The 21,231-nt window shown below is 32.1% G+C and overlaps 5 protein-coding genes and 1 non-coding gene across 7 annotated transcripts; 4 read left to right on the top strand and 2 right to left on the bottom strand.

Moving 5' to 3' along the window:
- The first annotated feature begins 86 nt into the window (after window positions 1-86).
- Window positions 87-10,664, top strand: LOC100642976 (E3 ubiquitin-protein ligase KCMF1). Of its 2 annotated transcripts, none has more exons than XM_012316986.3 (8): window positions 87-329; window positions 1,797-1,964; window positions 2,055-2,194; window positions 2,282-2,478; window positions 2,962-3,136; window positions 3,282-3,496; window positions 3,834-4,275; window positions 4,378-10,664. In XM_012316986.3, exons 1-8 carry the CDS (start codon window positions 314-316, stop codon window positions 4,558-4,560), a joined length of 1,536 nt encoding a protein of 511 aa, XP_012172376.1. In that variant the 5' UTR covers window positions 87-313; the 3' UTR covers window positions 4,561-10,664. The 2 variants fall into 2 exon arrangements, with proteins under 2 accessions (XP_012172376.1, XP_003401233.1); XM_003401185.4 differs by having other exon boundaries at window positions 88-329; window positions 2,944-3,136.
- A 143-nt stretch (window positions 10,665-10,807) lies between these two features.
- On the top strand, window positions 10,808-12,636 carry LOC100643097 (ribose-5-phosphate isomerase). Its single transcript, XM_003401186.4, has 6 exons — window positions 10,808-10,996; window positions 11,102-11,162; window positions 11,422-11,537; window positions 11,607-11,740; window positions 11,815-11,956; window positions 12,028-12,636. The coding sequence occupies exons 1-6, from the start codon at window positions 10,826-10,828 to the stop codon at window positions 12,214-12,216; spliced, it is 813 nt and encodes a 270-aa protein (XP_003401234.1). The 5' UTR covers window positions 10,808-10,825; the 3' UTR covers window positions 12,217-12,636.
- Window positions 12,637-12,838: 202 nt separating this feature from the next.
- Window positions 12,839-12,911, bottom strand: TRNAK-UUU. The gene has a single exon. It is a non-coding gene; the product is annotated as a tRNA-Lys (tRNA).
- A 1,752-nt stretch (window positions 12,912-14,663) lies between these two features.
- Window positions 14,664-17,343, top strand: LOC100644107 (cardioactive peptide). Its single transcript, XM_003401520.4, has 4 exons — window positions 14,664-14,847; window positions 16,181-16,258; window positions 16,332-16,410; window positions 16,874-17,343. Exons 1-4 carry the CDS (start codon window positions 14,842-14,844, stop codon window positions 17,116-17,118), a joined length of 408 nt encoding a protein of 135 aa, XP_003401568.1. The 5' UTR covers window positions 14,664-14,841; the 3' UTR covers window positions 17,119-17,343.
- LOC105666549 lies at window positions 17,212-19,033 on the bottom strand. Its single transcript, XM_012316987.3, has 5 exons — window positions 18,667-19,033; window positions 18,410-18,547; window positions 18,112-18,333; window positions 17,722-17,966; window positions 17,212-17,662 (listed from the first exon to the last, which is right to left on the bottom strand). The coding sequence occupies exons 1-5, from the start codon at window positions 18,752-18,754 to the stop codon at window positions 17,408-17,410; spliced, it is 948 nt and encodes a 315-aa protein (XP_012172377.1). The 5' UTR covers window positions 18,755-19,033; the 3' UTR covers window positions 17,212-17,407.
- A 363-nt stretch (window positions 19,034-19,396) lies between these two features.
- LOC105666550 (nucleoporin Nup43) lies at window positions 19,397-21,095 on the top strand. Its single transcript, XM_012316988.3, has 7 exons — window positions 19,397-19,604; window positions 19,725-19,829; window positions 19,899-20,023; window positions 20,126-20,250; window positions 20,333-20,484; window positions 20,554-20,800; window positions 20,857-21,095. The coding sequence occupies exons 1-7, from the start codon at window positions 19,491-19,493 to the stop codon at window positions 21,027-21,029; spliced, it is 1,041 nt and encodes a 346-aa protein (XP_012172378.1). The 5' UTR covers window positions 19,397-19,490; the 3' UTR covers window positions 21,030-21,095.
- The last annotated feature ends 136 nt before the right edge of the window (window positions 21,096-21,231 follow it).

The raw sequence follows: 21,231 nt of genomic DNA, 5'->3' as shown, positions 1-21,231 counted from the left end.
CAGATTTGTGATATTTGAATTTCCCACGTATGTTTATTGGAAATGTGGCAACGCCGCAATGACGGAGACCCTGCCCGCAACGTTCTCCGGGAGCGTAGGTCTAGTGTGACGTCACGGTAGCCTAGTTGGGTTAGGTTTTACGCTGGAAATTCTAACGAAAAATTTTTTGTTTGACGATTAATGTTTTCCTCATTGTATCTGCTGCATTGAGGGACGTGAAGAGTTAACGCAGTGGCGAGCAGCAATCGTATTTCGTAAACCGTTCGATCGCGAGACTTCGCGCTATCGGCGTATATGAGATTTTAAACGGAAAATGAATCGACATGACGGTACGTACGTGTGCGCTGTTTCTGACTAGCAAGTCAGCCTTTACTTCACATGCTAAATTTGTTTTATATTGATGACAAAATTTTTTAATCATGGGGTATTCGGGGATATGCATAAAAAGTTTGTGTAGACTCATCGTCGAGGTTACGAAATCGAGAATGTATGAGATTTTTCCTAAGACATTTCTTGTAAGCTCTGTACCAAAGGGTCTAATGTCAGAGGCCAGATGGCAGCACTTATAAAAAATTTACTCCAATTTCTTTGGGTTTATAATGCTCTTTGATGATTGTGCTCAACTTTTTTGCCATGTCATCATTTTTTCTTATTTTAGTTATATAAAATGAATAAAATTCACGGGGAAATTTATTGACCCATTGTCAAGATGAGCTCTGCCAAATGGTTTCTTTGATATTGCTTTTCTTGTACAATCCCTTTCTCTTTCTTACAATGTTAAATCTCTAAAACATATTGAAACATATTTTTCTTATCCGATATCTTTGAATTAGCCTGTTTCCTCACTTTTTTCAACTTTCAAGTTTGTATTTTCTAAATAATGCGTTGTTTATTACATTCTAATGGTATAATATTAACATCACAGAAATGCAATTATATTGGATTTTTAAGTTAATGTGTTATAATGAGATTAGCAAAGTAAAGAGTAGTTATTGTTTGTATAAATAAAGTTAGTACATATATTCTTTCTTATTTATTTAACATCTACTCATGTTACATAATTGAAATTAGAAATATTGTATTGAAGTTAAAAAATGTTATTGCTGACTATTAATAAACATATACGTAGGTCTTAACTTTTATGATACTATTACAATAAAAGTGACATCATACTTAGCTTATTGTACTTTTTAAAATATGTACATGCATATATGTATATAACTTGTAAAAATTAAGAGGTAACTAGGAAAACACATGAAATTAAAAACTCATTGTGTATCTGTTATTATAGCTATAAAGATTGTTTTATTAAACAAGGAACTAAATTTTTATATGCATTTAATTATAAGAAAATTACATGTGTAGTGTCTCTGTATAATGTTCATTGTCTCAATATTATTTTCTTATTTTACTTATTTACATTTATGGTGAAGTTACTTTATTGTTGCATTCAATATATTATTAAGTTGTAGTTGTCTGTTTTAATAAGAATATACAGCTGAATTTTTTATGTCAAAAACTATATACATTTGAAACAGACTTAAATAATGTATCTGTAATAGATCTAGTTCAAGGTTATTGTGTGTATATGTAGGTATGAAAGATATATAAATATCTTTTGTAGAGACAATAGTACTTTTTATTAAAGTTCTTTATGTAAATGTACTTTACTTACATACATGTAATATCCTTTATTTATATCCTATGTATCTAATACTAATAGTAAATCTAATAAAAATGCTAATATAAAATGATAATCCCTATATATACAAATATATAGTAATTATTTATTTTAGGGGTAAGTTGTGACGCCTGCTTAAAGGGGAACTTTCGGGGTCGCAGATATAAGTGCCTCATATGCTACGATTATGATTTGTGTGCCAACTGTTACGAAGGAGGTGCCAGTACTACGCGTCACCACAGTGATCATCCTATGCAGTGCATACTTACTAGATCTGAGTTTGGTAAGTTAATTATTAAATTCTGTGTATATAATAATTGTCTTTTAAGTATAACTCAATCATACAAACTAATTTTAATTTATTATCTTGTAGAATTATATTATGGTGGAGAGGCAGTAAGTGTAGAACAGCCACAATCTTTAACTTGTCCTTACTGTACAAGAATGGGTTTCACTGAAGCTACACTGCAAGAACATGTTGCTGCAGATCACTCAGATACTTCTTTTGAAGTTGTATGTATACTATAATATATATAAATGTTTATCATACATTACCTTTTTTATTAGAGAGAAATTTCTAGGTTTCTAATTTTATTATAGGTTTGCCCAGTATGTGCATCTGTCCCAGGGGGAGATCCTAATAACGTGACTGATGATTTTGGTGGTCATTTAAGTTTGGAGCATCGTAGTGGACCAAGAGACTTGATCTCTTTTCTAGATGAACCAGCTTCAAGTAGATATACTGGTAGACGGATAACACATTCATCTAGAGTTGTTGGTGGACCGCGGCCTCGCAGGTATGTATATTTGATATACGCGCTATATTAAATGATTATGAAAAAGTGTTATAATATTTGTTATAAATATTGTAAGTATTATATTTAAGAAAACGTGGAAACAATTATTCCCCACTAAAAATAAATATCAAATGTGTTTCAGTGCTAGTTTATTAATCTATTTTTAAAAAATTCTATCGACACTGATTATGAATTACAGTAATGTACAAATTCTGTGATGTTTGATTGCATGTATTTTGTTAAGTATCATTTTTTGCTTGTTCTATAACATTAACATTATAATTTATCAGTCATTACCATCATCTTTTTAGTGAAACATAGTTCAATAATCATGATAGTATATTGTAAGATAAAAGATGCGTTCTCTTTTTGAAATGCTTAAAAAGAACGCTAAACCGGATTCAGCTTCAGTTTATCATCATCTCATCTTAGATAATGTTCATTGGCGTGTCATTGGACCTTCAGGTCCAATATGCATTTCAGTTCGTCCGGAGGATTGAGTCCGAGTAGTCGAGAAGGTATAGATCCAATTACAGAATTACTTTCTCAATTATCCGGTGTTCGTAGAAGTGGTGGAGGAACTGGTCAAAGTTCGTCAGCACCATCGCAATTACAACAGTTGCAAATGCAGCTACAGTTGGAACGACAACAAGTTAGAGTATGTATGATTTAGCAATAAAAAAGATTTTAGTAAAAAGATTAAGTTGTAATAAAAATAAATTAATCAAGAGCTGAATTCCTAAAATACGAATATAAAAGTTATCGAATTGAAAATACATGATACAATAGAAACATCTTTTCAGGCTGCTAGACAGCAATTGGAGCGATTACCTAGGAGACAAACTCAGGTCCTTGGCTCTGCAAGTTGTGGAGGAATTATTAGTGGAAGTGGTCATTCTACTACTATGACTAGCGTGGTAGCAAATAGTACGACTAGTAACAATAATACAACTAATGTGGCGAACCCGTCCGGCGTATCATCTACTAGTTCACAGAACTATATGTTTTTATTGCCAAAGTATGTGTTATGTGTAAATATTGGAATATACGCATCTAAAAGTATCTAAAATATGGTCAAAATATTAATTTTTATGCGCTAATATTTGAGTATTTTTATAAATATATTTTCGACATACACCTGCATGCATGCAGTCTTTTGTCTGAAATATGCAAAACTGCATGTCATGATCAGTGCGTAGGATGCCAAAAGTTATATTTTAAGATGATTCCATGAAAGGGGCATATGCCTTTTTTTAGTTCCCAAAGGACCAGTAACCTTGTGTTTATACATAGATGTTCTTAATTGCTATATTTATTTTAATTAATATTACATGTATGCTCTTTTCCGTTTATAGATGTATTACCAGTTCTCTCTCTGACTCACAGTTGCAAAATATTGAACGTGAAAGTGCAAATAGAAGTCTTTTTACGTGCGAACTTATTCTTGGAACGCTTTCTCAAACATTGCCGGAGTTAACACAGGAACAATCTGTAGCGCAAACACCAGTATCAAGTGCAACTACTGCTACAAGCAGTCCTGATACACCAAATGCTAACTCTTCCTCAGTTTCTACAAAGAAATTAAATGTAACTCAAGAAGCGAAAAGGGATCAAACAATGAGTAAACATGTAACGCAAACGTCTATGCAACAATCACATACTGTTCAAACTACTACTGCTGGGAGTATGGGGACAGGTCTTCAGAATCAAGGATTGCCACCAAATTCTAATAACCTCGCGATACAAAATTCACCTATGGTTCAAACACTGATGCACAGTGTATTGCCTGAGTCATTGGTAAGTATATGTGAGGATTTAAGTTCGCAATTTCGAAAATTTAAACTTTGTGTTAAAGAATCGTGACAAAAATAATTTAGTATTTGTAATTTCGTTATACAGGTATTGCAGGAATCACTGTCGCTACCATATAGTAGAACTATCAGAGAACCGATAGTAACCCCTGCACCAGCGTACCTTAGAGGTGGGGTCGGTCCAGTTGGCGTAACAGGTCCTTCACGTAGGAAGCCAGTTAGGGCTGTAGATGGCAGAAACCAATCTACGGAACCTCCGCCCCCACACTAACCCTTCCTTACCCCGTACCCACCCACCCTGATTCCTCACAGGACCCTCTAGCACTAGTCCTAGCACTGTTTAGAACACCTCATCATTATTGTTATTATTATAATATTATATATTAATAATTATTCAAATGCCCTCCTCCTCACCCTCCCTATCTTATCACTTTTCAAAACTCTAATCTCGCCATCTTTTGTCGTTACGTGACATGGAACAAGGGCAAGGGCTGATTCGCCGACACATGCAAATAATGTAAATAACTCACTTCTTGCAGTCATATACACTCCTCGTACACACTCCTCAGCGAGTCTTGCCACGTTCTACATCGATATTATTATATCCATTTACAATAACTTGATCGAGGATAGAGACGGGCAGGTAAAAATAATAACAATATAATTATATCTTTTAGCGTTTCATGTTTGGTGGCTGTATGGGTTTGTTAGAACAGTTAGATTGATAAAATACTCAGTTTTATTTAACACATAAAATCTTGGAAATGTAGAAACTCTAACAATTCACAAGACGCACTGCCCGTCATACGCACCAGTTTAGTTGTGCTTAATTTAAACTGGTTAAATTTTTTTGGTCATCGTATGTTTGATATATATATTTTTTAAAATTAGTTTAATGTTATGTGTATCATTGAAATACAAATATGTTTTATGGGAAAAAATTTATAAATCTGCTTGGGTTGGTCCGTTTGTATTTGAGAAATCTTAATCATCGGACAAATATTTTAAAGCGAGCAATTAACGATTTTTAATCTACATGCTTTATGAAATCATCAAAGCGCATGTGCATTAACGTTTTGTTAGATGAACATAAGTTTTAAATAGTCATACGAGGTTTGAATCATTTCAGAAAGATAATCCAGAACCAGTGGTTCTAAATAATAAGTTGGCGGGCCATCCCTTAATGTTATATATTACTCAGGAATTAGTACTTTAAAATGGAGGGATTAAGTTGGGTCTTACATGCCAAACAAACAGAAATCTGAATCATTTTCTCTTTCAAAATTAATCGTATTTATTTAAAGTATTTGTTGGAAAGTTTATTTTCGTTGTTGTTTTGAATTTTTGCGTATATTGCGCTAGTACTACGTTTTAAAAATATCACGTGGTCCCCTTTCTTTTTTTTTTAATCATTCATTTATGAATCTATAATCGCTCCATTTTACAATGTGAAATGAAATAATATTTGTATGTGTGTTCGTTTTTTTTCCTCAATAACAAAGGCTTTACTGATTTGATATATGTAAAAATTATACGCGATATGTCAAAGTAAAACTGGGAATTTCTGTGTTCCATTTCATTGAAATTAGTTGAATTGAAGCTTACGATATAATTAATGTTTATTTTATGCAGAAAGCGTCGGAAATGAGTACGTGCGTATGACGCACGCAAATGCATTCGAAACTTGTGAAGGTTCTACTGAGAGTAGAATTTGAAGGCGCTCGTAGGAACGAGCAATAATTATTTTTCAATTGTCTTTAACTCCTACTCAATTTTCTTTGTTTTTTGCCTAGACTGTTAATCACTTTATGTATATTGCATATTGTAATTAATTTCCCCTTGTATTACATTCAGATTCTATGTTAATTGATTTGTGGGTGTATCTGCAAGATGTGGATGAAAATGAAGTAAAATTATACATATACATATATACATATAAACTTGTAAAAAGTTATACAAAATATGTAGCGCGTGATTTCATTTCTTTTTTGTCTTATGCTCTCGCGTGTTCTGGCATTCTCAGTGGTAAATTCGAAATCGGATTACTTATAACGTTACAAAATAACCAAAGGTGTTGAAAAAATCATACATTTCGTTCTTTTTTATTTTCCTGGATCTTTCAGTGTCGATAGTAATTTAATATCTTCTTTTAAATGCACTATTTGCTTTATGCACCTATTTTTCGGACACTTCTAATAATTTCTCGTATTCCACTGTGATGTGTGAATTGGAAACAAGATATATAAAATAGTGAAGCAACAATGTAAAGAAAGAAGATGAAAAGTGTACTAATTGCCTTAACGCGAAATACCTGAAAGGGAAAAAATTCAGCCTTTTGTGGAATGCGTGATTAATCAAAAGAATCCTTTACACGTGATATACTTCATACAAAAGTAATGCTGTATACTTATCTAAACTAAATAAATATGTGCATATCCCCCCAAAAAAAGAAAAGAAAAAAAACTATAAGATGCAGATATTAAGAGAGAAATAATGAACTTCGCATATATTAATGTGCACATTTCGATGACTGATAAGCTAGTTATTTTTCAAATTTTACACGAATTCATAAGCGTATAATCTCAGAACGAAGCAAGACTCCAACAAGCACGTTTAATACAAAAACCAATTACATTAATTAAAAGGAAGGAAAGGAAGAAATAAATAACATGATTTGCTATGTACTAAAATAACTTCGTATAAAGTCGAAAATTTCAACTGGGTGTTTTTTTTTCTTCTATTCTTGATACTTGCGAACTTATGTTCCCCTTGTTTCCACGTCACTTCAGGATTATAAAATTTTTGGATTTTTACACTTCTATTTTACTATTAATATTATTTTATTACATTTATTGTCATTATGTACTATACGATGTAGCAGGAAAAATAATTTCTATATATTTCCTTATCAGAAGAAAGATTTCGAAGGACAGTGTAACGCCTTTTCCAACAGCTTTTTACATTATATATAAATATAAATATATATATATATATATATATATATTTATATATTTATATATATATAATATACATTTATTCATAAGGACGAAAAGGTGCCTCGGAGTATCGTCGTAATTCTCACGTTCTTTCTATTTTTTTTTTTTTTTTATGTGATTAACACCTATGTAATTAAATACTTTTCCTTTTCTTCATTCATACATATATAGAAAAAACGTAAAAAAAACTTAGGTAACTCAAGGATCTCGGTCTATGTAGTAGAAAGTTTTGAGATTGGGCGTCTTTGAAAGAAAGTTTCGATGCTTTGTAAAGATATCGACGATTCTCCTGGATATCCTTTGTAGGAGAAAAAACAAAATAACATGATTAAAAAATTATTCTTGTGAATGGAGTAACGAACAGAAAAAAAATATTCTTGGGTGGATTAAACGTTTGTTTTTATCACGTCCTTCATCCGTATGTTATCTCGAGTGTCAGGAAAGAGAAATTTTCTGTGAATTTTCGAATTTTAATCGAAACCATTACGCCCGACGAATTAACAAAAAAGAAAAGAAAGAAAGGGGATGAGAAGACTTCGCTAGAACAGGTCTTTTGTCCGTAGCCAATGTCTACAACGAATTTCATGAAAATCAGAAATGAATGATGGAATTGAAATTCAAAAATGAGAAAAAGAAACAAAAAAGAAAAAAAAAGAAATATGGTGGAAAAACTGTGAAACGCGTACGACATTTTCCCCTTTTCTATTCGGCGAAGAGATTCTCCTTCTAACGAATTGAAATTTCGATTTATATTTATCTATATTTTACGTATCATTGCCTACTGTATGCATATAAATAATATATATTATACATGCTTATATATAAATATATATATACATGTGTGTATACACACAAACATACATTTAAGTAAATGTGTGTATACACTTACGCACATGTACAACAGCGACTAGTTGCGTTTGTGCGTAGATCTGTATTGTTTTAATTGTAATCAATCGTGCGTGTGCATACGTATCGAAGAAAAAGTTATGTAAACGACTAAAAATAGAGAGAAAATTGCTGTAAGCTGGGGACAAAAGTGATTGGGAACGCGAACATACGCAACTTATCGTAGCGAAGAAAAATAAAAGTTTTAAATTTAATTAAAAATCTCGATAATTTATCGTATTACGCTCTCATTACGATACCGTTTCTTATCATTATAATCGATTATTAGCGACTAATAATAATAGGGCTTCTATGTAGATAATGGCCCAATAACGCAGGAGGAGTCTGACTGTGTGTATATATATATATATATTATTAATATGATAATTTTAATGAAGGGGATGTGTCGTTGAGATTAATAATGCTGTATTATTAACATCGCGCGAATCAATTAAAAATCACTCAGAAAACTGTACTTTATCGCTAAGAAGCTATCTGATAAAAAAAAGAAAAAAATTACAAAAAAAAAAGAAATTATGATAAACGTGAGAAAGGAACTTTCTTTTCTTTTTTATTAAAAATATTTATTATGCTATATTTTTCACAGTATTTTTGTACTGTGATATAATACGGATATGCACGATCAAGAACTGTCGCAACGTTGCCTTCCTCACGTTAGAGTTTCCGTTCCCTTGAAAAAATGTCGCAGTAACTATCAGTCAGCGAAAAGAATACGATATGAGTAGAAAGGAAAAAAGATATATATATGTCTTTAATATTGAATAAAGTCAAATCAGAACTAGTTACAAGGTAACTTTGAAATACTAGTTACAATATTATCGTACAATTCATCTGCTATACGCAAATGCGACTAACGTCATCAGTAAGTGCGAGTAAAATCTTTAATTCATCACTAATTTGATTAAAAAAGAAAAAAAGAATCATGTCGTATTCAAGACTCCCGTCTTGATCCAAAGATAAGTAAAAAATTTGAGCGCATTATTTTCTTCGAGGCATATTACGATATCGTAAGATTAATCGGTACATATTTTTCGCGAAACTCTGACGAGTTTTGATCGTAATCCTAGCCAAAGGAAGAAGCGAGTGGTGTACGGAGGAGAGCACGATAGAAAAAAATTTGTAGGAGTTAGCAAAGCGCATATATATGTATGTAACACTAGAAAGAAAAGTGGGTTAAAACACAATGTAGCGGCTTCTGTGGCCCATCTAAAGATCTAAACGATTTTTCTTTCTGCATTATTTTGTTTTACGTGATCAAGGGTGGTGTACGGGATAGGAGGGTAGAATCAAAACAGAAAGTTGATGTCATGAAGCCTCCCACACAAAGTCCTTTCTAGTTCGTCGGGCAAACAGAAACAGTATAAGAATGAACGAGAGAAAAAGCTGTATGTATACATACGCGTGTATGTGTGTGCCTGTACATGAAGAACAGAAGGAGAAAAACGTTTTGATTTTTTCTTCCTTTCTTTACTTTTCTTTTTTTATTTCCTTGAATGTAATTTCCACTTTACGAATTTCTCGGTTGAAGAAAAAATAGACACCGATTTTATCGTTTTAGAAATAGACACCCAGCCAGGCTGAAGCGAAATAAAAGAAGAAAGAGAGAAATAGAAAGTACATCTTCGAACACACAGACACTGACCTGCGTTGCAATTAGTATTATTGCAAACTTACTGGAGTTATGAACTTATTGGCACGGCTGCATTAACCGTGATCCACTGCCTGAGCTAAAGAAATTAAAAAATAAATCATAATAAGCATTCAGCGGCTTTATGTATGTAAGCTTCGAAATAATGTTCACTCTTCGTTGCGAAAAAAGAAACAGACTTTCGTGTGTAAATCTTGGAAGGACAAAATGGTGGTAGATGCCCTAGTTGTATCATGCAAGGCTGATCTCTTTGCGATCGGTATAGTATTAGGTATCACACAGTCGTTGTGCATTTCACAAGATTACCTTAATTCGGCCTTGCTCGTCGGTACATGCAGTCAAGCAGCAGCTATTTTGTCGGGGAAATCTAGAGCCTTTGATTTTCTTATTTTCGACAAAGTTGCTACTAAAGGCATCGTGTATCGACGTACTTGAATTTTTGCTAAACGATCTTTTCCTAAGCCTGCTCGAATACATACATAATAAAATTACAGTGCGAGAGATTGTTCGCGGATTTTTACTTGATTTTTAAAAAAAGATAAAGAAATCGACCGATACACATAAAAATGTACGGACGTAATGAACGAAAGTGAGAAAGAAAAGAGAGAAAGAACGAGAGCACGAACGAAAGAAATTACGATGATAAAACAGAAATATTGTGCGTGACATGTTGAAGTGGAATGTGTTGATGAATATTACTATTAAAGTAATAATAGAGAATTAAAGTGAAATCTTATACATAATAATTATTGAAATGTAAATTGTGTTTGGTTGTATTTTGTGTTATTCGCCTCTGATGCTAAATATAATGGAAATTCGATTAAATTGCATCGTTTATGTTTATTCTATATAACGAAAAATTATAATTTTTACATTCTCGATTGTTGGAACGGAATAATTTGAATTTTGTGCCGGACCTGCGTACAAGTGCACTTTTGTGATTCGCTGACCTAACGGTTGTAACGGTAGTGCAGAACCATTTTGAAATGCAAAATTTATTTAGTAACACACAGTATGCACGCATAGTACTTAACGAAGGTTTACAGTTTTGCTCGTTAGCAAACATTTCTAGCTTTTCAAGAATCTTACCAAAAATGGGACCATTGGAGAGTGCTAAGAAAGTTGCTGCTTACAAAGCAGTTGATGAATATGTGAAGGTAATTTCTATTTTAAGTAAATTGAATTAAATAAATAAATAAATACTAATTTAAATAACTTACTGGTATTTCATCGTTTGAATTTTGCGCACAATTATTTTGTAGAATAATAGCGTTATTGGAATTGGTAGTGGATCTACTATAATATATGCTGTTCACAGGATTGGTAAGAACATTTTTACTTAATTATAATCGTTCATAACCAAATTTCCTGTACTATTGCTACAGTCTACATGTAGTTAATTTTATTATAAAATCGTCATAGTGCACCTTTGACCCCATCAGGAGATAAGATTGTACTTGATCCAAATGTAATTGTAACAAGAATATTTTAATTTACTGACAGGAAATTTTATTATGCTAAATAATTAAATATTGTGATCTTGAATATATATGCGAATGATGGAGAAAACTGTATTTTTCAGTTGAACGTGTAAAGGAAGAAGATCTTAATGTTGTTTGTGTTCCAACTTCTTTCCAAGCTCGTCAGCTAATATTGAATAACCACCTTCGCCTAGGTGATTTGGAGAGTTATCCTCAAGTAATGAACAATTTTTTATCTATATTATTTACAAAAATATTTTCTATATTGTTGCTTGAATATTAACAGTTGGATTGTGCAATTGATGGAGCAGATGAAGTTGACTCTGATATGAATATCATTAAAGGTGGAGGAGGTTGTTTACTTCAAGAAAAGATCGTTGCATCCTGTGCTAGTCAATTTATTATAATAGCTGATTATACGTAAGTGTTGTATTTTTGCAGACAAAATATGTTTAATGTATGTGTATTTTATTTATGATACTTAATGATTTTAGGAAAAATTCTCAAAAACTTGGTGAAAACTATAAGAAAGGTATTCCTATTGAAGTAGTTCCAATGGCATACACTGTCATTCAAAAAAGAATAGAAGATAATTATGGAGGATTTGTAAAAGTTAGAATGGCTTTGGCTAAAGCTGTAAATATCCTAATAAATTATTTTCTGTGTTTATGAATATTACATGAATTACATTATTTATCTTTTTTTAGGGTCCAGTTATAACAGACAATGGTAATTTCATTCTTGATTGGCATTTCCCACAACATCTGAGTAATTGGAATAAAATTAACATAGATATCTCGATGATGCCTGGAGTTGTGGAAACAGGACTTTTTATAAAAATGGCAGAAAAAGTGTTCTTTGGAATGCCTGATGGTAGTGTTAAAGAACAGTTTTGAAATCTAGTTTAAATGTTAGGTATATTTTTCATGATATTAGTACTATTGACTAAAACTTAATTTAAATTTTGACAAAAGGGTTTGGAGGATCCTAGTTACTTTTTCTTTCCTAAAGTGATAATGCATTATCATACTTGCCATTCATGATTCGCATTTCTATTACATTCATGTATTTTTACGTTACTCTCTTTACAAGTGAATCTTAAAAGAGATTGTGTTCTATAGACTGAACTTTTATCTATTTATATTGTAATTTATCAAAAAACAGAACACTTGGGATAGTATCGAGTTTTCTGTTTTTGTGATGATTTTTATTCTATGTGTTCTGTAAATGATAATTATCTTACACATTATTTGTGTACAGTCATCTAATGTAAAATGAAAAGTTAAAGAGATATAAAAATGGAAATTTTTATATAATATGGTGTTTCATTTCTGCCCTGCAAGTTACTGCATATTCCCATATTAAAATTTCAGAAACAATTGCTGTATTAAACTGCAATATATATTTATTCTTTTGTTTTCGAAGTGTTTCAACAAATTGATGAATTATTTTATGTATTATTGGTATCGCTATATGGTATCATTATAGATAAAATAAAAAATTGCAAAAAGCTATTAACGCCCGAACAGGGACTCGAACCCTGGACCCTCAGATTAAAAGTCTGATGCTCTACCGACTGAGCTATCCAGGCATTTGTGAATTGCGTATTTATAATGTTTTAACCGTTGTATCTATATTAAAAATCATTCATATATTTAATTAATTATTCCCATTATTTAAATAATATATCATATATATATATCATATATCATATATATGTATGAAAATTATTTCACTTATTTTATTGTATTTTAATAATGAATATCTTACATAACTTTAATAATTTCTTTTTATTAACATTTATTTATTTTTATTGAATCTTGATAGATTTATTTTCATATAGACATTTTTAACGAAGAGAATATAACGCGTGCATAAGTAATATTCACTCGTTTTATACACGAAGAGAGTCATATATCAAGAGTAATATTGTTCTTTACGCATCTCTTATTCATAAGCTGCGAACCCGTCGTGATTTACAATATTAAGACGATTATGATCAACATATATTTGACACATTATTAAAATGTTGAAAAAAGATAAAGAGAGGACAACAAGGCTAACATACATGATAGTTTAAAAAGGACCAAGTGTTAAGAACGTAAAAACTGTACAAATTTAACATCAGATTTTATTTATAGATCCTTTTGCATGTCATAATAAAATATACTCAAATCAGAGAGAAAATTAAGAATTCACTAGCACAGCGCGTGTATTTTATGACACATATTTCATTTCTTAAAAGTGTTTTGATTCCAAGAATACTATTTTACAAAACGAAATATTATTTTCTTAATCCATACATCTCCTGACAATCAGTATTAATTTATATTCGATATACAACAGACTAAACAATGAAAAAAAAAGAACGTTAAAAATTTGAATGGACGGAGGCGGACAAGGGGCAGTTGCCAAGGGTTGGACAACTTTAATGTAACTCAGCGGGTACTGATGCGCGAACGTTGTTAGTACTTAGCCCCGGCTGCTTTCCTTTGATTTACACGGAACTTCTTGTCGATCAGTCTTCCATAAGCTGCTTCTTGCCTTGATCGTTCTACTATGTTTCGATCTTTTGTTGTCAGCTTTTGCATATTTATCAAATATAGTTTGCTACTTCTCTCGATGGACATAAGTAGGATAACGTCGCAGGGGGTACAGAACCATTTAAAACCTTCCACGGCTGAGAACTTACATTTGATGATACTCTTTCCGGAAAAATATTACTTAAGATTAAAATTATATAGAAAAAATTTGCTGTTTCTTTACTTGCTTCTTAGAACTTCATTATGTTTTGTAAAATATATGAATGAAATTATTAGTATAACTTTTGAATTGTTTTGATATATTTAAGAAGTTTCTGTTTTAACATATTGCACGTTTAACAGCATAGCTATTGTGTATTATATATGTATTGTATATACAGTGTCTTGTGAAAATATTTGAGCACTTGTAGAAATTTCGAAATTTTTCGTATAACTCGTAATAACTCGTAATACGCTTGATAAAAATTTTCTACGCTGAGTAATTGAATACTTTGGTGTACCAGGGTGTATATAGTTTTTGAGTATATTATATTGTGTATTATGTAAGCAAACTTTAATCTTTAACGCATCGGTAGTTACAACAAACGAAGTGCATGATACGAATAAGACACGAACAAATGCATAATTTCTGTGTTTCTTGCACCATTTAGACTGCGAAATATACGTAAGACTAACCACATTCTGCGTAAAGAATGTTAAATGTACCGTTCCATGGGCCATTATGAACGGTCATGCGTTCCTCTGGCGCATGTATTTACGCCCTCGAATGCTACTAAAGGAGGGGGTGGTATTTGAAGAGCTGAGGCGCGACTTCATCCCTCATACGCAGACTTGACTCTTTCCGCGAGTAACCTTTTATCCTTTTATCAAAGGACGTAGCCGAACTAAAGGAAGAAAGTTCAACCGAGACAGTGTTTCTTCGTGCGCCTATAAGGATAATTCTTTGTGTTGCCGATCTTCAAGCTATAAAGATTCGACATGAAGGTAACTGTTGCGAATTCTCAACTAAAGAGCAACCGGTCAGGTCAAACCGATCGGTCGATATCGCGTACCTCGAATGACTTAATGCTCAAGGTGGAGGAAGTTAAATAGATCGAGTGTTCGATTAATCTAGAACTGTATTTGCATATGTTGTATAAAAGTAACGTGTGATATTATGAACACGGCGGTGGTAGGATCTTGTTGGGAGTGAAGTATTTTACCCGCACGGTACGATATCTGATGATGAACTTTCCTCCTACGTTGCTGATTCTCCTTACCAGCCGTTGGGTTTCGTCTGTCCATCCTGTCCTTCTTGTTGGTCCTTCCCGGGGTTTTTTAAGTGACCTCGGAGTCATTAGATTTACAGCTCGGGGAGGACATGTAATTCGGAATTTCCCAAAGAAGGGAATGGGCCTGTCCGTGCCATAAATGGACGGCCACTCAAAATTCCGAACAGTAATTCTTGTAACATATTTTTGTCATTTAGCCATCTGCATCTTCAAATTCGGAAAAAATACTTTTTTGTTAAAATATAGACTTGCGAAGAATAATTTTTAACTGTATCGCTATATACACCTATATTGATAAAATCCACTGTACGTAAAAAACTTTTCGTATATGTATATCTTGAACAATATTCTCTTACGCGTTATGAATCACTATTATGTCTTGACCATTATGAATTACGTGCACGTTAATTTCCTGACGCCTTATAATATAAATTTCTAGTTACTAGTTGACAGCGTCTGAAGAGGTCGTATCACTATTTTCCAATTTCCCTTCTCGATCAAAAATGTAATTACATCCGATATTGCCTATTACGATTTTCAATAAAAAAACTTTGAAAAAGGTATTAAAAGCAACGAGGAGCATTAACCTAGGAGCGATTATTAAAATATAATGAAACTTGTAATTTACTTCTAATTACATTATTGAACTGTTGCAGTTCACTTGGTCGGCATATTACGTTATACGCGAAGTTAAAAAGCTTTTATTTGCATGGATGACGAACGTATTGCTCGAAGGAAGGATCGACCGGCTAGTATCGTTCGACATTAATTAACCACAGTACAAACCTGATTAAAGTCATAAGCAGATTACAACAGTTAACATGTTTGAAAGGTTCACGTGCGATAGTTATATAATCGATATGATTATTAGAAATTACGCGTAGCCTCAGTAATTATTGAGATCTTGTTCTGGGTTTTAATCGGTTCATTAACGAATATAACGTTATACAGTTTAACCAATGACGAGGACAACTTTCATTTTATTAGAAATATTCAAAATTTTTTTCAATATTCCCTACAACTTAATATTTTTCGATCACCTCTAGGCAATCAACCACGTTTGCTGTATTTTCATATTCGTATGCTTAGTGAACCTGACACAGTCTGAGAACCCGCAGGATAAGGTAAATTATTATCTTAACAAGCAAACCACGTTCATAATTATAGCGATAATTAATTGATCAAATCAACTGTTAGATCGAGCAACAATTGTTAAACGCCTTCTCAACAGACGAATCGCTGAAGATGAAGAGACCTTTCTGCAATGCGTTCACCGGTAAGAAAAACCTAATTTCCAATTCGCCATCAGATATGATTGAAGGGCTCGTAACAAAAATCACCCTTGTGCATGTTTATCTTCTTTTAAGAAAAACGGAAGAATGTTCTTGTGTTCTTTATTTATATTCCTAGTCTAGGTCTAATTTTGTAATTTTTGTTTCAATTCTTTTTAACAAAATGTTCATTATAATATAAGTATATCTACGATTATATTATAAAATACCTGTGTTAATTATTAATTAAATCACGCGGTTGTCGAACCCAGGTAAATGTTTTTATAGAACCATTTAATTTTCATTCGACGATAAATTAGAACATAATCATTTTTTAGAATTCCATCATGTCGTATGTCCTGCTTTTGACTATTAGAATGCCATATTATCTGAGAGATTGAAAAAATTGGCGAAGATAATTTTTTTTATGAGACCCTTCATCATTTTAAAATAATCGATTGGTTCCAGGGTGCGGAAGAAAGAGGAATTTTCATGAAAATTCAATGGAATCTCAGGGCATGGAAGCAAATGGCAGCATCCGACTTCCGATTTCTGTTTACAAGGCATTGCTAAGGGCAGCAACTAAAAATATTCGAAATACAATTCAACGTAATACAAATGATTATCAATTATCAGGAATCCCACAGGTTTATTTATCCGGTAGAATGCCTCTTCATAAGAGGTTCGATATTTCATCAACATCCCTGAATTAACTCAGTCGTTTAAATCTACAAATAACGCGAATTATTCGCGAAGATGAATATTAAAAATATGTCACTTTATTATTCTTTCTTCATTCTCGTTTCTTTCTATTTGCATATGGAATTTATTTAAACGATAGAAGATACAGTTTAATCCATTGACAATTCAATACTTTTCTTTTATACAATTACTTGTACGTTTAATGAAACTCGAATAAAGTTAATTATAGAATATTATAAACTAGTAGAATTACTACGTACACTACTATGCATAATGTATAATTTTTAGTATAAAAGTTATTTAAAGATAAACAGTCAATTTGATCGTGATACTTCCATTCCAAAGATATTTAGTGCTTCTCGACGGACGATCGATCGAAACGGGCAACTTGACAAAAAAAATCTGTCGTGGGACGCTCAGTCCAACGCATTCTGCATTATCTGGTTCTCCAGTTAATTTTGGACGGCCCCAAAAATATTCTGAGCAAAGTGTGGACGGATCCCAAATCCGTGATCTTCGATCTTGTCGCGATTGCTCCGATGAATGATCTAAAATCTGAAAACACGATCATTTTAACACTCCAATGAGATTAGGAGTAAAAATGTTGATTTTACCTCGAGGCGAATCTTATGGGGAAATGGCCACTTCAGAATAGAATCATGACGACCACGGGTCAATCCGACGCCTATGAAAACTGTACCGTCCGGAAAATATCGCGGTGTTACTTTGATGAACATAGCATACCCATTCGGGCTCACGTAAAATGTCGAACTGCGTAGGCAACGAGCGGTTTTCCAATTGGTAAGCTTCTCGTCAAAATGCTTTATCTGCCAGTAGTAAAAGAAGATGTTCGCAGGCCCTGAGACATATTAAGATACCGTATTAACTCTATATTTTATTTGTAATTCCATTTAGTCCAATATTCGACTATAATTCAAACGATTTAATCAATTCTCAAGTGTCAGTCAAACCTCTTAATAATGTTACAACATAATGGTGCAAACCATTTAATAATGAAGTTCTTTGGATCGTATTGTTAAAGTTATCGATTTCAGACTGTCTTGGAGAGAGTGTATCGCCTTTGCCTTCGTGATAATCGTCGTATAATTTCGCCAATTTTGGTACTTCCTTTTTCCCCTCCAAAACAGTGTTTAGCAATGCCTTGATTTCTCCCAGTTCTTTGATCAGGCCTTTTTTTAAAGCTCGCAACTTTTCATCGATCATTTCTGGATATTTACGAATAAAATTAGATAATAGAAAATAACGTGAACAATTGAGAAAAGATTAGAAATTATTTCCTACTAGTATTACAAACTCCAGTAAGTACTCTCGTGACACTGGTACGTGCGCTTGCAACCAATTCTTTCGTAGCGATTTTACAACTTGCATGTTGCGTTTCCGTGACACCTTTGTCACTCGTTAAATTCGTGTCTGCAGCAGCTGAAATTTTTTTTTTTTTTTCATAAAACTGTTTCATAAAACATTTTTTAATCTTTTATTCGCTACACATAAATAATTTTATAATGGCATATAGTAATCTTGTATCCATTAATACTTACATAGTTGTAAGTCGTTTGCATCGCTTGCATCACAGCGAGTTAAGTGGAGCGTATTCAGATACAAGAACAGTAAAACCATCGATGACATCTTAGGGAGTAACTCGTTCTAAGATCATTCGAATTTATACTCACTTAAATAAGAATGTTGCAATTTCCGGAAACTTGTAAAAATAGATTTAACAGCATTCTCAGATAATCATATTAGAGCTCTTCGAAACTTCTTCAATCGTGAGATAGTGTTTCGTTTGAAATAATTTGCGTTTCGGTAGGTAAGATATACATCTAGTTCACAACCTGATCACTGCGTAACTGTCCTCTGTATCTCCCGTGAATTATAAAATATAGGCAAATCCCTACCCTTCTTGTGATCAACTTAGATACAAAAATTATAGAAATACTTTTTTTCAAATAAACGATGTAATTTATACATATGTAAGAATTATTTAACACTTGTCACTAATTTTCCTTTTTAAATAATTTTAATTTTTAATTCTAAGAATTTTTATATATACACACACATTCAAACTGCTTATAAATTAAGCAAGTACTTAATGTTTTTAAATAATTAAATTTTTAATAAAAGTAAAACAACCGTTTTTAATTGTGTAAAATAAATAAAACAATTAAAATTATTAAAACAATTTTTTTTTGCATATTTATTACATAAGGAAATAAAATATAGTAGTAGACAGATTTCGTTTCAAAAATTTTGTTTAACACATTTGGCGGTCTTTTTCACAGTCGCGTGGAAACACGCGTGCATATAAACAGAGGTCCTAGTTTTTGTCATTTCTACTCTAAATTAGATCGTATTTCGTACCAAAATGAGCGAAAATGTACAAGGAACATTTGTATCGGAGAAAATTTCTAAAATCAGATGGAAACACGCAGATTTTGAAGATGCTACTAATTTTATAACCGGTAGTTGGGATGATCCGGTAGGGTTATCTTCATTAAACTTAACCTAATGCATCCTCATGTACATATGAATTATTTACGATTATTGTATTAAATAATGTTAATCATTTGTAATATCGTAATTTTCTATCATGTAATAGGTAAATAAAGTAACACATTGGACATTTCAAATGAATGACGATGGTGAATCCTATCCGGCTGTCGTATCATCTTATGCGATTCTCGGAGACGTAACTGAAATAAAGGTTTTTACTTTATAATGTATAAAAAATATCATGGACAATTTTTTCATCAACGTTTTATTATTTTTACAGTTTATTTCAAAAGATTTCTTCGTGGTGTCAACATCTATAGGTACTGTTAGGTTGTTGCAGATTCATGAAAATCCATACTCTCAATTTAAAGAGCACATGTCATGGGAATTTATACACAAATTTGAGTAAGTTTTATTTATATATTAATATTATAAATTAATTATATATTAATTAAGATTTATTTCTTTTTAAACATAGTTTATGTTTCATTAATCTTTTTTTAATAGTAATACAAGCGATTATGCATCTTGTACTGGACTTTCTACGTTTGAACAAGACATAGTTTCAGTGGGTGAAGATGGGAGAATTAATCTTTTAACAGCTGGGCAGAAGCAGCCAATTAGATCTATTAGTACTATAAAATTTTATTTCGTACATAAAATATTTATTTTATATGTTGATTTTACACATAAATAGCTGAATTCATATTTTAGATGATGCGGATAGTTGCTCTATATATTGTATTGATTTCTTAAGACATAATGAGATACTTACAGGAAATTTAAGGGGACATATGAAAGTGTGGGATTTAAGAAATGATCAAGATCTTCCTGCTACAACATTCATGCTTTCTGATCAATCAAAGGTATAATCTCTTTAATATTATCTCTAGGAAATTATTTATATACCTCCAAGTAAAGAGAAACTTTTGCAGACAGAAGCTACGAGTATTGCTCATCATCCTACTCAGAGACATATTGTTGTGGCTGGTGGTGGAGATGGCAGCTTAACAGTTTGGGACTTGAGACATAATACGTACCCAATGTCTCAACTCAATGCCCATGCTAAGGCTGTTAGCGAAATACTTTTTCACCCTGATAGACCAGAAAATCTATTTACGTGTTCAACAAGCGGTGAATTATGGCATTGGAATAATGCTCAGCATTCGAAACTAAGTTTAGGTAAGTTTTGTAATAAACAAATCTCACTGTATATTAGTAAATTATTCCTTTTTTAGACCCTACAAATACACATTGGTTAAACACGATTGGTACAAACGGTAAAGTTAATGTAACATCGCTTTGTAGTGCTATGCATAAACCAATAAACAGTATTGACATCGATAGATCAACATTACTTTTTGGATGTGATAATGAAGCAATGTATATTGTTAGGAATATAGCTGTTTAATAACTATCCTAATTATATATTTTTCTAATTGTAACATACTGAGAAATAAATATCTTTTTTATCTTACGTCTGTTTATTTCAAGATCATGCACCAAATTATTCATCTTTACATAAATTTAAAATTGACCACTTTCGAAATGAATTTTTTCTTTCGTAGTTATTTTATGGTACTTGTAGCTCCATCTATTGTTGCTTTTTGTGA

The sequence above is a fragment of the Bombus terrestris genome, chromosome 15 (genome assembly GCF_910591885.1).
Source record: "Bombus terrestris chromosome 15, iyBomTerr1.2, whole genome shotgun sequence".
NCBI lineage: Eukaryota > Metazoa > Arthropoda > Insecta > Hymenoptera > Apidae > Bombus > Bombus terrestris.
This window is presented reverse-complemented; position numbering and strand designations above follow the sequence as displayed.